The 14,358-nt window shown below is 43.6% G+C and overlaps 3 protein-coding genes across 3 annotated transcripts; all 3 read right to left on the bottom strand.

Moving 5' to 3' along the window:
- Positions 1–41: 41 nt before the first annotated feature.
- O0I10_007332 (uncharacterized protein) lies at positions 42–3,592 on the bottom strand (the record flags this gene model as incomplete). Its single annotated transcript, XM_058487350.1, has 2 exons — positions 42–344; positions 407–3,592. The coding sequence occupies 2 exons, from the start codon at positions 3,590–3,592 to the stop codon at positions 42–44; spliced, it is 3,489 nt and encodes a 1,162-aa protein (XP_058341911.1).
- Positions 3,593–4,405: 813 nt separating this feature from the next.
- O0I10_007331 (uncharacterized protein) lies at positions 4,406–5,404 on the bottom strand (the record flags this gene model as incomplete). Its single annotated transcript, XM_058487349.1, has 1 exon — positions 4,406–5,404. One exon carries the CDS (start codon positions 5,402–5,404, stop codon positions 4,406–4,408), a length of 999 nt encoding a protein of 332 aa, XP_058341910.1.
- Positions 5,405–9,479: 4,075 nt separating this feature from the next.
- Positions 9,480–11,046, bottom strand: O0I10_007330 (uncharacterized protein; the record flags this gene model as incomplete). Its single annotated transcript, XM_058487348.1, has 6 exons — positions 9,480–10,060; positions 10,128–10,355; positions 10,424–10,673; positions 10,747–10,768; positions 10,842–10,947; positions 11,019–11,046. 6 exons carry the CDS (start codon positions 11,044–11,046, stop codon positions 9,480–9,482), a joined length of 1,215 nt encoding a protein of 404 aa, XP_058341909.1.
- Positions 11,047–14,358: the final 3,312 nt, after the last annotated feature.

Genomic DNA, 14,358 nt, shown 5'->3' with positions numbered 1-14,358 from the left:
GGATGCGTTGTTGAGAGTAAAAAAAGATGGCGTGGCGTTGTTTAATAAAAGTTGGCGTTGCTACGTCGACGAGGTTGTGATCCAAGGGGAACATCATCTTCATCCGTTGTAGCAGTGGTTTTGTTTGTTTCTTGCATCATTGGATTGTAGTACATGGTAGGCTGCATCTGTGGGCCATAGGGAGTCTGCATCATGTACATCATTGGCATGTTGGACATCATCCTTGGATCCATCATCATGGGCGTTTGCATCATTTGAGGTGAAGCCATCATCATCATACGTGGATCCATCATGGACATTCGAGGATCAACCATCATCATCCCATATTGTGGTCCTCCCATCATCTACATAAACATACAACATGTCAGCGATCCTATTTCATTTCATCCCATGTATTTCAACTTACAGGTGCTTGCATCATCATTGGTTGCTGCATTTGATCATTGATTGACATTTGTGATGAAGAAGGTGTTGGACTTTGATAACCACCCATCATCATCATAGATTGGCGATTTGGCTGTGATACGGATGGCGGCTCCGGTGACGACATCATCATCATGGATTGACGTTGTTCTCTGTAGCGTTCTCGTTCTTGTTCAAGAGCACGTTCCTTATCCATTTCCATCATCTTGCTTCGAGATGTCTCTCGCTCACGCTTCTCACTCTCGATATTGTTGATCATCCCAACTAAGCCTGAACGATCTTGGGTCGGTTTGCTCGAGAGACTCACTAATGGCTGACCACTCGCACGTGCATATTCTTCTTGCATTCTTGCTGGTGGCTGATCAGGTCGATACATGTCAAGAAGGCTGTTTTGTGTAGCAAAGTGGGTGCCCAATTGAGGAATAATAGGTGCATCATCATCGTCAACAGCATTGTGTGGCTGTTGATAATAATAATCAGGAAGGAATTGTTGTTGCGGTGAATCTTGAGGTGCATCCCATTGCTGTTGTAATAAAATTCCACTCGAACTACGTCTGCCATCAAGAAGAGAAGGTCTGCTATTGTTGCGAGGCATTTGTGGGTATCCATGACCACCACCACTCACATCGGAGGATGCACCACCATTGACAGGGGACATGCTGTGGATGCTTGTACGACTCATGTTCCCACCCATCGCACCATTACTATGATTGGATCCACTGCTATTGCTGTTGGGAGGTAACATGGCAGATGATCTTCGATTCCAACCGGTATTGCTCATGGCTGAACCTGGTCGAGATGTAGCACGTGATGTCATGGCAGGTGGTCTTGAATTGCTGGTTACGGAATGACTATCCTCACTACTGCTGTCAGATGGCATAATCATGGTCGATGATCGTTGGCCCCAACCAAGAGAAGAGCCAGGACGAGAAGCACTTTTGCCAGGTGTCGGGGTTGCTATACCCTTTTGCTTGCTATTCATGTTGCTGTTGTTGCTATGGCTACTGTTGCTGCTTGTTGTTAATGTGCTGTTGGAAGCATTGCTGTCACGACGTTGTGTTGTTGGATTAACGGGTGTTGTGTTGCCATGGATAGGTGGAGGTGGCGGTGTAGCTTTTTGTTGTGAAGAAGCTGGCTCATCTCTTTTCGTTTCAAAGTTGCCCAAAAGTGATGAAGCAAAATCATTTGATTCTGAAATCTCTGGCAAAGCTAATTCTGAACGACGACGATCCGCTGGCGTAGTTGGAGCTGTGCTACCAGCAGATGATTCCGATGTATGTGTTGTTGATGATTGTTGTTGTACATGTGCTGTTGAAGGCTTCTTGATATGCAAAACGGAGTCTTCTTCACTAGATTCTTCATCCTCGTCATCATCATCTTCCTCCTCCTCCTCTTCAGAACTATCATCACTGGCATACGTGTGATGTTGTTGTTGCAAACGAGAATGACGACCTTGAGGAATAGTAGAAAGACGAGTTGAAGAAGGACTTGCCAATGATGGTTGATGCTGTTGTGGTAAATGAGTGCTGGAAAGGGTACGACGACGCATGTTGTTATTGTTGATAGGCGAAGCAGGACCTGGAACTGGTGCTCCACCTGTTTGAATACCAGCAATCAAGGGCATACTGTTTGTGCGAGGACCCATCATATTGCCCACCGATTGTCGATTCCTTGTTGTACGTTGCTTATTCTCGAGGACAGCAGCAAATGCCACCTTGTTATCCAATAATGTCTCTCCCAAAACATTCACATGCATCACGTCTGCCAAGTCCAAAAACAGCTGTGGATTTTTCATGCCATAGGATGGTTCACCAAAGTTGAGAGATTGAATTGAGTTGGGATCATCCAATAACTTTGAAGGACGACCATACAACTTGAAGGCATCAAATGTGCCCACCATCCATTGAACCAATACACGCGCATCCGTTGCCATGACGAGGACACCTGCTGATGAACGAAAGAGATGTTGTTCTCCAGTAGTGGGTGATACGTTGTAAATGTTGCCTTCCACCTTCATAAGCGTGGCATGATCGATAAGTTGTGGTGATTCAGGGTACACAGTATATGCTTGCACAACATTAACAATCGATTTGACGGGATGCTTGGCTTTTTTGCTCTCATAAAACATAAGCTGACCACGTGTAGGCACCGACTTTTTGCCGAACAACTTTTTCTCAATGCGCCGATCGGTCACCACGGCCCAATACTTCTTCCAACCAGTGTCACCAGGGAGTCGTACTTGTAACCATCCTTCAACTTTGGCGGGTCGTTTGAGAAGTACATCCGAATAGGCTGAGCGGGAAATGAATCGTCGTGTGTAAATCTCATGAATGCGTGCTCCTTCAAAACATGCTAATCGAATAGCACATATCCATTTGGCAGCCGTGGGTTGATCAGGAGCTTGAAAATAAAATCGATTGGCTCCTGCTGAATTGACACTGAAAAGTAATGGTTGATCTGGTAAACCTTCCACATGTGCATCGGTGATATTCATGTATTCGGGTAATCGCTCATGGTGATGATGATGTTGTTGTTGCTGTTGCTGTTGATCATCTTCGTTATCAGCCGCATTGGTCATGTTCGCATCCCATAGCATCAACACAGGTCCACATAATTCGACATAGCGAGATACCCAAGTACGATCATTACATACACGACCTTCGGCTGTCAAATCATGCATTCGATTGAGGTACCCTTCCATATACACCTTGCGTTGGAAATGTTCATAGAGCGTCTGAATATCTTGCATATCACTAGGGATGGCACCCACTCCATTTAAGCTCGTACTCTGTGATGCTGCAGGTTTCACAAACTGAGCGGGCCGTGCTGGATTATTGACTTCTGCTATGTTGCGCACAGAAATTGGTCGTGATGATGCTGCTGCCATGGCTGCAATGCTTTGGTTGCTGATCCCTTGGCTAACACGTTTCATAGCTTGTCCCAATGGTTCATCATCATGGGATTCATCATCGCTTACAGGCGAATTGAGTCCATATTTCTCAGCATAAAGCAATCGAGAAGCTCGTCGAGTGCTGGCTGTGGGTCGTTGTCCTCGTCGAATAGGCGACTGTGGTTGTCGTTGTTGTTGTATCGAAGACTCTTCAGAGCGTATTGTCAATGTCTCCACATGGGAATGAAGGTCATCGTCTGTAGTTTCCGAGGGCAGCATTCTGAATTATATACACGCAGACACACACAACGTCTGAACAAGTAAAGTATATATATAAAGGTCAATCTCCTTGAATTCCCCTGATGCTCGTGTTTGCCCACCCACTCCTCTCTACTCCCACCCACTTACATGGACTGCGAATCGAAGTGAAATACAAGATTGAGAAAGAGGAAGGAAAAATGACGAATATGGAAGGAGTAAAAAAGGGTTGCACCAAGGAATAGAAGCCTTAATTCCAAATTTACTTTCTTTGCCTCTTTGAGGATGCGCCACCAAAAATATGCACAGTTTATAAGATGATAAATTGGTTGGGATGTTCAATGTGAACGTTATTGAAAGAGTGACGAGAGAAAAGGGTATAGCAAAGATAAGCTAAATGATCATCTCATTCAGGAACACGATCAATAGTAATGCTTCAGCCTAATTGGTTTCGGGTACATACGCACACACACACACACACGCACACAGTATTTATTATCCACATGCTAGTCTCAGGCCACTTTCAAGGCTGAGCTCAAACTTGACCCCTTTGTTTTTTCAAGTGACAGATTACATGCTCGTGTATGATAGATAAGGATGAAACGTCGTATATGCAATGCATACCTCTTGTGCATCAGTAGTAGTAGTAGCTGGGTCTCTCCACTCAAATGATGGTCTTATTGTTATCATAACTTGGATCCAATAACGTATACACTTTTGCCCTGCTTGGAAGCAATTGCATGACTAATCATCTCGCATTGAGAGTATTATAATGACGAACATGATTGAAACCCGCTTTTAGTCGTTGTTGCTACCAATAACAAGCTTATTTATTCAAAACGACCCTATTTCCTGTTCTATTACAAGCAAATAATCTTCTAAACTTTGTTCACGTCGCTGTTTCTTTTTCGCAGGTTGAGATGTTGTTGTACCATGTTTTGTTGTCATCTCACTTGTTGCATTCCTCTTGCATGGATCATGTTGTTGAGGTTGTTGTTGTCGGAAAAGACATAGACGAGATGTCCCGCTATTATTACCCTCTCTCCTTGTTTTCATATCCGGTGCTCTTGCGGGGTACATGGTCGCTTGCATCAATTTTGTCAACTCGCTCTTATGAATGGGTATCTTGCATTGACAACTGCAGCTGCTGTCGTTATCTTGATCATTGCCATCCCAACCGATCAGCTGATGGATCCTCTTTGGCAGCACTGCATATCCCGACCTTGCCAAATACGATGTTGCAATGTCTGCATTGATAGCGGTTGTGTATGACAAGTCCATCCCCTGTAAGGGTTGAATGGCTCCCAAGTGCTTCAATACTCGATCGGAGAGATTGTTGCCTGCTATCCCTAATAGCTCCAGGTGCTTCAATCCCAAATGCGGTTCATTGAGTTTGGTGATACGCGCCAATGTCGCGATTCCCGCGTCTGTGATAGCCGTGTAAGATAGGTCGAGCACTTGCAAGTTGACACATTGTTTCAAGCTAAACATGTGGTCGTCGGTAATAGTATCGCTATGTGATAGGTTCAAGCTGCAAAGGCCATGGGGAAATCGAGTCTCAATAGTCTTCAATACTGTCGATTGGTTGTACCAACGATAACCAGGATCAAGGCATACGGAGGCTACATGTCGATGCTTTTCGTTGCGAAGATGGCTGCCATGGGGTAAACCAATACGTTCCAATGCACTTTGAATGAGTCGTACATTACGCGTCTGGAATGCTGCACGTAGGAGATCGTCGAGGTAGGGGTCAAAGGGGATGTTGGATAGGTCAAGATCTTGGTCGGCAAGTTGTGCAAGACGTTGAATACAAATGTGGTAAAGAGAATGCATCCATAGAAATAGTTTCTCCACATCAACGCAATAAAATTACTAGGCCGCCAACTGACTCGCTTCGCTCGCAAACGTCGATTTTGTGTGGAACGGCTTATCACTATGTGTGCTGCAAATGACCCACCCACCCCAAATGAGATTTACTTTACTTTTACATAGTGACTTATATGTTGCTTTTATTCGCTTGCAAGGATTCGCTTGGAAGTATTCTGGAAGATGTCTGTTGCGATGGCGATGTCTTATCTGGGTTTCTTTTTTTTGTATACTTGAAAGAGTAACGTCATTACAGAGCACAATCATTTTGATAATATAGACTTGTATACTTGTAAGAATGCGGTTGAGAGGAGAGATTCTTTATGCGCGAACATGCATGCAATGTAACATTTCATTTGCTTGCTACATGGCCTCCCTTTGACGCACCCTTGTACTTCCACCACACTGAATCATGCAATGAGAATACAGAAATGCCATTCACAATCATCCATCGCTATTGATTACTGCTATGTTCTTCAAATGAGAGAGGTTTATTATCGATAGGGAAAGGGAGAGTGATCAATGATTGTAAATCTGATGCGTCATTGTGACGGGAGAAAAAAGTATCCTTCCTTTGGGAATCGATAGGGATGAATGTGGGGAAGCAAACTGTGGAAGTAATCTGATGCGTCATTGTGATGGGATAAAAAAGAGTCTTTTCTTTGAGAGCATGAAAAAGAAGACGCCCGCATTCGAGACATCCACCTGCTGATGTTGATGCTGCCGCTTTTCCGGGATCCCTTTTTTTTGACACGCTCATGCAGTTCCAGCACATTGATCCATGTAATGCGGTTACTGAAATATCATTGAGAGTCAACCATCATCGCTTGTTGCTGCTATCCTCTTCAATTGAGAATGATTTCTAATCGATAGGGGAAGGAGGGGGAGCTAACAAACGTAATTTGATGTACATATCATTGTGATGCAAGTTTTTTTTTGCTACATACAAAGGGCTATGTGGGCGCGTTTGTTATTTCTCTTATCCCGCCACGTTACTCTTGTGCTGTCCCCAAACTCTCTTTTTTCCTCGTGCTACATGAGCCTGGGATCCATGCATGGACAATGACACGCCACCTTACCTCATAACATGTGTTGGTGTACTCATGCATAAACAATAGCTTTTATTGCTGGAGGGCCATACGGGCCTAGATGTCTAGGCATTTTCTATTGTTTTCCCTCGCTACTCGTGATAGGTTTGGTATAAGTGTTGATTCACCCACCCCCCACACACACACGCTCCTTTTTCTCATGCGTGAGCCTGGAGTCTATGATTCAACAATGACACGCCACCATTATCTCATGCTCCTTGGACCAATGCATTCATGAATCAACCATAGTTTTTTCCTTACACTTGGCTATCTGGGCCGAGAATCAGACGATGACATAATGTCTTTAATCTTGTTGTTGGGCACCCACATTCCATTCCCTTACCCAATGAGCTACGGATTCTTGCATCAAAAATGACACGCCCTTATCTCATACATACCTGTGTATCAACATAGCTTTTTTTCTACGTGTGGCCGTGTGAGTCTAGATGTAGATTTAGACATTTCCTTTCCTACTCAGGATAATTTTTGTTTGTGTTGACCACCCCCTCACATTCTCCCTTTCTCATGCATGAGCCTAGGATCCATGACTTAACAATGACATGCCACCCTTATCTCTTTTCCCATGAGCCAATACATTCATGCATCAAGTATAGTTTTTTTTTACACTTGGCTATGTGAGCCGAGATTCAGACATTGACGCACACAAATTTTTCCTCTACTCGATGTACTTGTAATGCATCCAATGACCTCGCCACATTCCACTTTCATATACTCATTGAACCATGTATTCATGCATCAACAATGACACACCTACCTTATCTCGTAGCTCTGTGAACCAATGGGTTCATGCATCAACAATAGTGTTTCTTGTTGGGGTTCTGTGTTTGTGGGGAGGGGCTAGATTAGCCCCTAGATTTTGACACAATGTATTTTTTTCTTGGTATCTTTCGATTCATGCAGTGGCCTTTCCACATTCCCGTAACACCTTGACGCCAACCGTCAATGGATCAACATAATGGTGGATCATCAATGACATTTTTTCTTCTTCAACATGCGGTCATTGGAGACCCCCCCACCTTGTCACTGCTGATACTTTTGGATTCATGTATTATTCCCGCAATGTCCCATTGCTTATCTCCTCCTCATACACCAATGAGGGATCAATAATGACACTTTTTTTTATTTGTTCACGCGACCGTGTAGGTCGAGGCATACTTTTCGACTCATGTTGTCTCTCGCTTGTCACTCGTGATGCTCTTGAATTCATGCATTCATCCCCATTTTTACCCTTATCTTGTGCTTCTACGAGGGATCCGATAGGTGCAATAAAGTTGACTCATTATTCATTATTCTACACTCTCACATGCTTGTGGGATGACGCATGAATGAGTGAATGTTTTTTTTCGTAGCCATCTATGGGATCGTGCCCATTGAGAAATGATGCATGAATGTATGAATTTGTTTTTGCAGCCTCACATGGGATCGCGCTCGTTGAGGAAACGACGCCCTCGTTCGAGACATCCAGCTGCTGATGTTGACGTAGCTGTCATCAACATCCCCTTTTTCTTTCGACACGCCCATACACTTCCACCACACGGAATCATGCAATAAGTTTAATGAAATGCCATTCAGGCTCATTGATCGTTGTTGATAACTGCTATAAAATGATTTCGGTTTATTAACGATAGGGAAGGGAAAATAATCAGCGAACGTAAATCTGATGCGTCATTGTGATGTAGGGGAAAAGGATCCTATCATTTGGCCACTTGCAAAAAAAGCGCACGTGTAGAGAGGAATATGGGGAGCAAACAATGGTTCCAATTTAGTGCGTCATTGTGATCCGAGAAAAAAGATCCTTCCTTTGAGAATGTGAAAAAGAACGCCCGTGTATGAGACATCCACCTGATGTTGATGATACTGGTGTTCTGGATCCTCTTTATCTTTTCTACTTGGATCTACTCCTTTCCATTTTCACAGCCCCATATAAGCATGATTTGACACGGACCATTTTCCATCACTTTCTTCTCGCTCTTCTCTCTTCTCTCTTCTCTATACAATCTTACTCTCTTGCTCTATGTATTGCTCTATAGCGAAGCGCTGTTCTTACAATCAAGCCTTGCTGTTACTCTCCAAGACTGCTGTAGTCCTCTACTATCACTCGGTGGTCCTTGCTATTACTTTCAGTTGTGGGTGTGATGTTCTTTGATCCATGGTCCTTGCTCTTGCCATATCATGTCATTGGGTCTGACAACAGGCAGCAGTCATTGTTGTCGCGTCGTCGTCAAGCAGGAAGCGTGGGTGGTGTCATGGTCTCTTGGTATTGGAACCTTGGTACATTTTGTCTACGGCTCTTGGTCATGCACACTATTGCACTGGTCTGGCAACATGCAGGCGTTATTTTTCTGGTGTTATTGTCATCAAGTGAATGATTCTTTTTGCTCAAGTCGACGGTCAAGTTCCTTGTTCATGGTCCATGGCCAAGATGGTGGTCAAGTTCCTTGTTCAGCAAGGATTGTTCTTATTATTTATTCGGTGTCCCTCGTCTCCACTCGCCTCCGCCTGTCCCCTTTCCCCCTTCTCTGGTATCCTCATCCCCAGCAAGGTAAGTCTGTCAAGTTTGGATCTTGATGTATGATTTATACTGACATCTTGCAATAGTAGAGAACATAAACAACGGCACAGCCATCCACGGCCCCCCTACGCTAACCACGTAGAGGGGGTCGGAGCCGGGTTTATCCCGGCGTTCTCTACTTGCTGGTCAGGTGGGGGTAAGTAATGGTATTTGGGTATCGTGGTTTTTCATTATTGATACTAACAACATTCTCTTACTATGATTCTTCTTCCGTGATCTCTTTGGCCTTCATTTCCTTTTTGGTTATCTCTTATTCCTTTTGTGGATTACTTCATCTTATCAACATTCAATTATTTTAATAATAAAGATAGTGACGATACAAGATTGTTTTGTAGATGTACAAAAGAGAGGAAGCAATTGTCTAGCTATTATGATTGATATTACTACTAGTAGTATTACTTCGGAGGGGATGATGCTGTTGTTGTTGCTCTTCTTCTTCCTCATCCACGAGGGTGCTCAATAAATGGGCTCGTTTGCCAACCTTTTTCATGAGCGTTCCTTCAGCTGCAAGTTCCTTTTTCAAAAGCTCTTCACTTAATTGCCTTCGTTTGCTTTCCCACGCTTCATCTTCATCTTCATGTTCTTGCTGCTGTGTTTGTTGTTGCCAATCGGGTCGTCGCATACGTTGACGGAAGGTATCAGCTATCATGAGTGCGTCTGTGGATGTAATCGGTGGCGTCGCAGCATCCGAACGAGTCGAGATATTGCTACAAGATTGTGGCCGTACAATTTCCCCATATCGTAACGTACTCCTCACTGAGCCATCTGGTCCAAATCGTGGAAGCATATAACTGCTATCTCGCAAAGAATGATGTGACGTATGCATCATTGGATTGGTGCTTCCTCCAGCAGCTGCAGCTAACATGATAGAAGAAGGTGGCATGCTACTTGAAGCCATCATCAATTGACTATCACCTCCACCATCACCAACAATAACAGTGCCTGGAACATCATCTTGGTTAGTGGATTGGTTGGTCCCTTCCCTTCTTTTATGCATGTCGTATAGTACCTGGATCAAAGCTTCCTTTCTCATCACCCACCATTTTGCGTTTTCGAAGTTGTCGAATAGCCCATATCATAGCAATGCAAGCGGCTACTGCTGCAACACAAGAAATGATGACCACAGCAATCAACCATGGCTGTAATCCTGTCTGCTGGTTGCTTGAATTATTAGACGTCGAATTTTCATTTGCCTTCACCCCTTGTACTGTTGTCTCTTTTGGATTCGTATTGGGCCCTAGTAGTTAAATATAGCACGTGAGCTTAAACTTTGATTGTCATGTATATGTTTGATCGATTACTTGCGTTCAACGGTCATGGGAACAGGTGCTGGATAATCTGAAAACCTATTATTCATTTCTTCATCGGGATCCTCGACATCGGGACCAACGAGGTAGAGCAATCGATCACTCGGGGTTGTTGATGATGATCCTGGAAACCATGTATCATCCACTTGTACTGGGAAACTTCCTTTGGTCGAGCTCACGTTGTTCCATTCTTTGATACGGATATTTTGATAGTTCTCCACTCGATATAAGACGATGTTCAAAAAAGACTGATCAAAAAAGTAACGGGATTATCAATCTTCCATTTGCACATATATATGCTATATTATGCATTCCCCTTACTGTAGCAGCATAGGTCGGATAGCTACAGAGGAATAAAGATAAGTCCGCAAAGAAAGGGGTGGATGATGGTGATGATGATGGTGGTGGTGGTATACCTTGGATTCCATGTTATTTGATACCATGTGCCGTTTTTCCAGACATCGTCATGTTTGGGTGAACATACTGTGTCCGTATTGCCGTTAGCACCGCATATCGTTTCAGCTGTCAAAGCATGTGCATGTGATGTGTCAGTCGAAGCATCAATAATGTTGTTGATGTTGTCGATGGCTAACCTTGGTGATTATCTCCATCATCACTCATAGTCGTCGTTGGTTGATATGCTATTGAAATCCTTAATCGGGGAGAGATGGAATGAGTGGTAGAAAAAAAAGACAACAAAGTACAAGCAGTAGTAGAAAGAAAGAAAGAAAATGCTTGCTTGCTTGCCAATGGTGGATCGGGACTTAAGGAGCTAGCCACAGGTCAGGAGTAAAATGATCCTGCGTGCCCGAGGCCAAGCCAGCTTTCTTTTCTGGGTATAATATACATGGCGACTTTTGCAGTCGAGAACAAAGGGGAAGGAAGGGGTTGGATGACAGGTTTTATAAAGACACACAAAGGAGATTTAATTCACTAACGAGCAACTCTTTCCCAAAACTTACAAATGCTACTAAAGGCAGCTATTCATATTCTGTCGATAGCACTCATACTCAATCAGCTATCTTTTTTTGCTCATAGTAGTATTGAAATGATCCTTTATTTGAGGAAGGCACACGCACAGAGAGTACTTGATCCTATACTGGAAGCTACGTTTGGGTAATAAGATCGTTCATCCAAATGGAAGAGTTGTCACATCAACCTCGTATAATCCCTCCTCTTCATTCTTGTTGAGATCACCATAGAGCCATGACACCGAAGCCATCGTACAATAAAGGACTGCCCTTCTCATAATAAAGAACCCATTATACCTTTTCTCGAAGTTTCAATGATACGATAAGCAACGTAGCAATTTCATCGATCATTCAGGACCATGGGATCAAGCACAATGAGCAACTTTGACAATGAATACAATACCAAGGTAAAATAGGTGCTTAGCAATCCTCTTTCCATTTCCTTCCATCCCATACCCCAAACCAATACCCATATTCATATCCATAAGAAGTCGTATATTCAAGAAAGTTGCTACACGTAAATAAAGCTGCTTCTCTACAATGGCTATCTGCTGTCCACGTAAAAAGGCTGCAAGGCAACTTGCTGCAAGCAAAGAACGCTGCTGGAGACAATGGAGTGAAGATCTTGTTCGTAGCAACTGCTGCAATGAATGCTGTTACGTTTGATTGTGGTCGTGGATTGTATAAGAGAACGTGTGTTGTGCCAAGAGACTCGTGTGCTGTGGAAGAGTGACAAGAAGATTGCGTACACCCATGAACTTGCCATTCAGTCAAAGGCTTTCGGATCGAGGCAATTGTATGATTAGCAAGGTAGGTTGAAGCATGACAATCGTTTGCAAGATGTAGTAGTGTAGTTGTACTTGAATGGGGGCAGCATTTGAGAATGGGAGGAAGAGGGAAGAATCTAAGAGAGGAAGAAGTGGAAATTAAATGCAGGTTGAATTGACATTTCATTGTTTGAGCGTTGTTCAGTCAAATCCACTCGGATCAAGGAAGTTGAAGGATGACAATGATGGGTTGGAGCAGGACAATAGTTCACATGCATTGAGTTGGGTAAAAAAGGTGAATGGGAGGAATGGGCTGCTAGCTGGCGGTTTACAAATAACTTTGCAAAATGATTTCTCTGAAGTTAGATGATGGTTCTGTGTTTGACCGTTTTTCATCCAAATCTACTCAGATCAAGAAAGTTGAATGATGGGCATGATGGGCTGGAGCAGAGCAATCGTTCGTATGCATTGGGTTGGGTAAAAGAGCTGAATGGGAGGAATGGGCTATCAACCAGCAGTTTACAAATAACTAATCACAATGATCTTTGTACTTTTGGATGATACTTCTGTGTTTGACCGTTTTTCAGTCAAATCCCCTCGGATCAAGAAAGTTGAATGATGGAAATGATGGGCCGGAGTAGAAGAATCGTTCGTATGCATTGGATTAGGTAACAAAGGTGATCGGGAAGAAGTGCCTGTTAGCTTGCAATGTTTAAGTATTACTAAATGATGCATAAAGTATCATACATTGACCCTTCCATTCATGCAAACATAGCTGTGTTACACAACACGACCCTCTGCATCTTTTGCTCTGTCAGGGTCTAGCTACTTCACAATGAACAAAGACCACTCTTCATATAGCATCACGCTTACAAACATAAACGTGCCTGTATCTCCAAACTTTACAATGAGACGTGGGGTTTTGAATAGAGCAATGTGCTCAGCTTGGCCAACTGCACCTTGTGTGAAAGTTTCGCGTTCAATGTCGCAAACAGCCCAAAAAATATTTTTTGGTCGTCGAAAAAAGTTTCAAGAGGTCGACCCCCGGATCTAGTTTGGCTGGTAGCGACATTGCGAAATCTGGGATTGGCCACGATGGACGTAAAACTTTCACACAAGGTGCAGTTGACCAAGCCGAGCACATTGCTCTAATAAAAACCCCACGTTTCATTGGAAAGTTTGGAGATACAGGCACCTTGATGTTTGTAAGCGTGATGCTATATGAAGAGTGGTCTTTGTTCATTGTGAAGTAGGTGGACCCTGGCAGAGCAAAAGATGCAGAAGGACCTCTTTGTGTAACTCAGCTACTTTGCATGACTGGAAGGATGGAAGGATGATAATGTATACTATTGACAATAGCCCATACATTGCGAGCTACCGGCAATTTCCTCACAATCGGCACTGTTGTCCACTCTATGACATGTGAGCGATTCGTCTCCTCCAGACATTCATTTCCATGATTCAATTATCTTGATCCGAGCTGATTTGGCTGAGCTACGGTCAAAGAGAGATGACATCGATCCATACATCAGCATACATTCGAATGTCTCAGCTGATTAATCCTTGTTCGACCGTAACTCAACCAAATCAGCTCGGATCAAGCTACTTGAATCATGGAAATTCTCGGCTGGAGCACGAGCATCATTCCCATCACAAGGATTTCGCAACAATGCTGATTGGATAAAAGTGGCTATTAGCTGCCAATGTATGACCTGAAAACGAGGGTTGCGTACCTGTCATGCATGGTCCCTGAAGTCCAAACTTTTTAACCCAGTTACACAAAGAGATCCCTCTGCATCTTTTGCTCTGCCAGGGTCCACCTACTTCACAATGAACAAAGACCACTCTTCATATAGCATCACGCTTACAAACATAAAGGTGTCTGTATCTCCAAACTTTACAATGAAACGTGGGTTTTTTATTAGAGCAATGTGCTCGGCTTGGCTAACAGCGCCTTGTGTGAAAGTTTCACGTTCAATGTCGCGAACAGCCCAAAAAATATTTTTTGGTCGGTCGTCGTCGAAGAGGTCGAACCCCAGATCCAGTTTGGCTGGTAGCGACATTGCGAAATCTGGGATTGGCAAGCTTGATCGTGAAACTGGCACCCAAGGTGCAGTTGGCCAAGCCGAGCACACTGCTCTATCAAAGACCCCACGTTTCATTGTAAAGTCTGGAGATACAGGCACCTTTATGTT

The sequence above is a fragment of the Lichtheimia ornata genome (assembly GCF_029851405.1).
Source record: "Lichtheimia ornata isolate CBS 291.66 chromosome Unknown scaffold00035, whole genome shotgun sequence".
Taxonomy (NCBI): Eukaryota; Fungi; Mucoromycota; class Mucoromycetes; order Mucorales; family Lichtheimiaceae; genus Lichtheimia; species Lichtheimia ornata.
The sequence above is the reverse complement of the archived record's forward strand: the minus strand, read 5'-3'. Positions and strand labels throughout refer to the sequence as shown.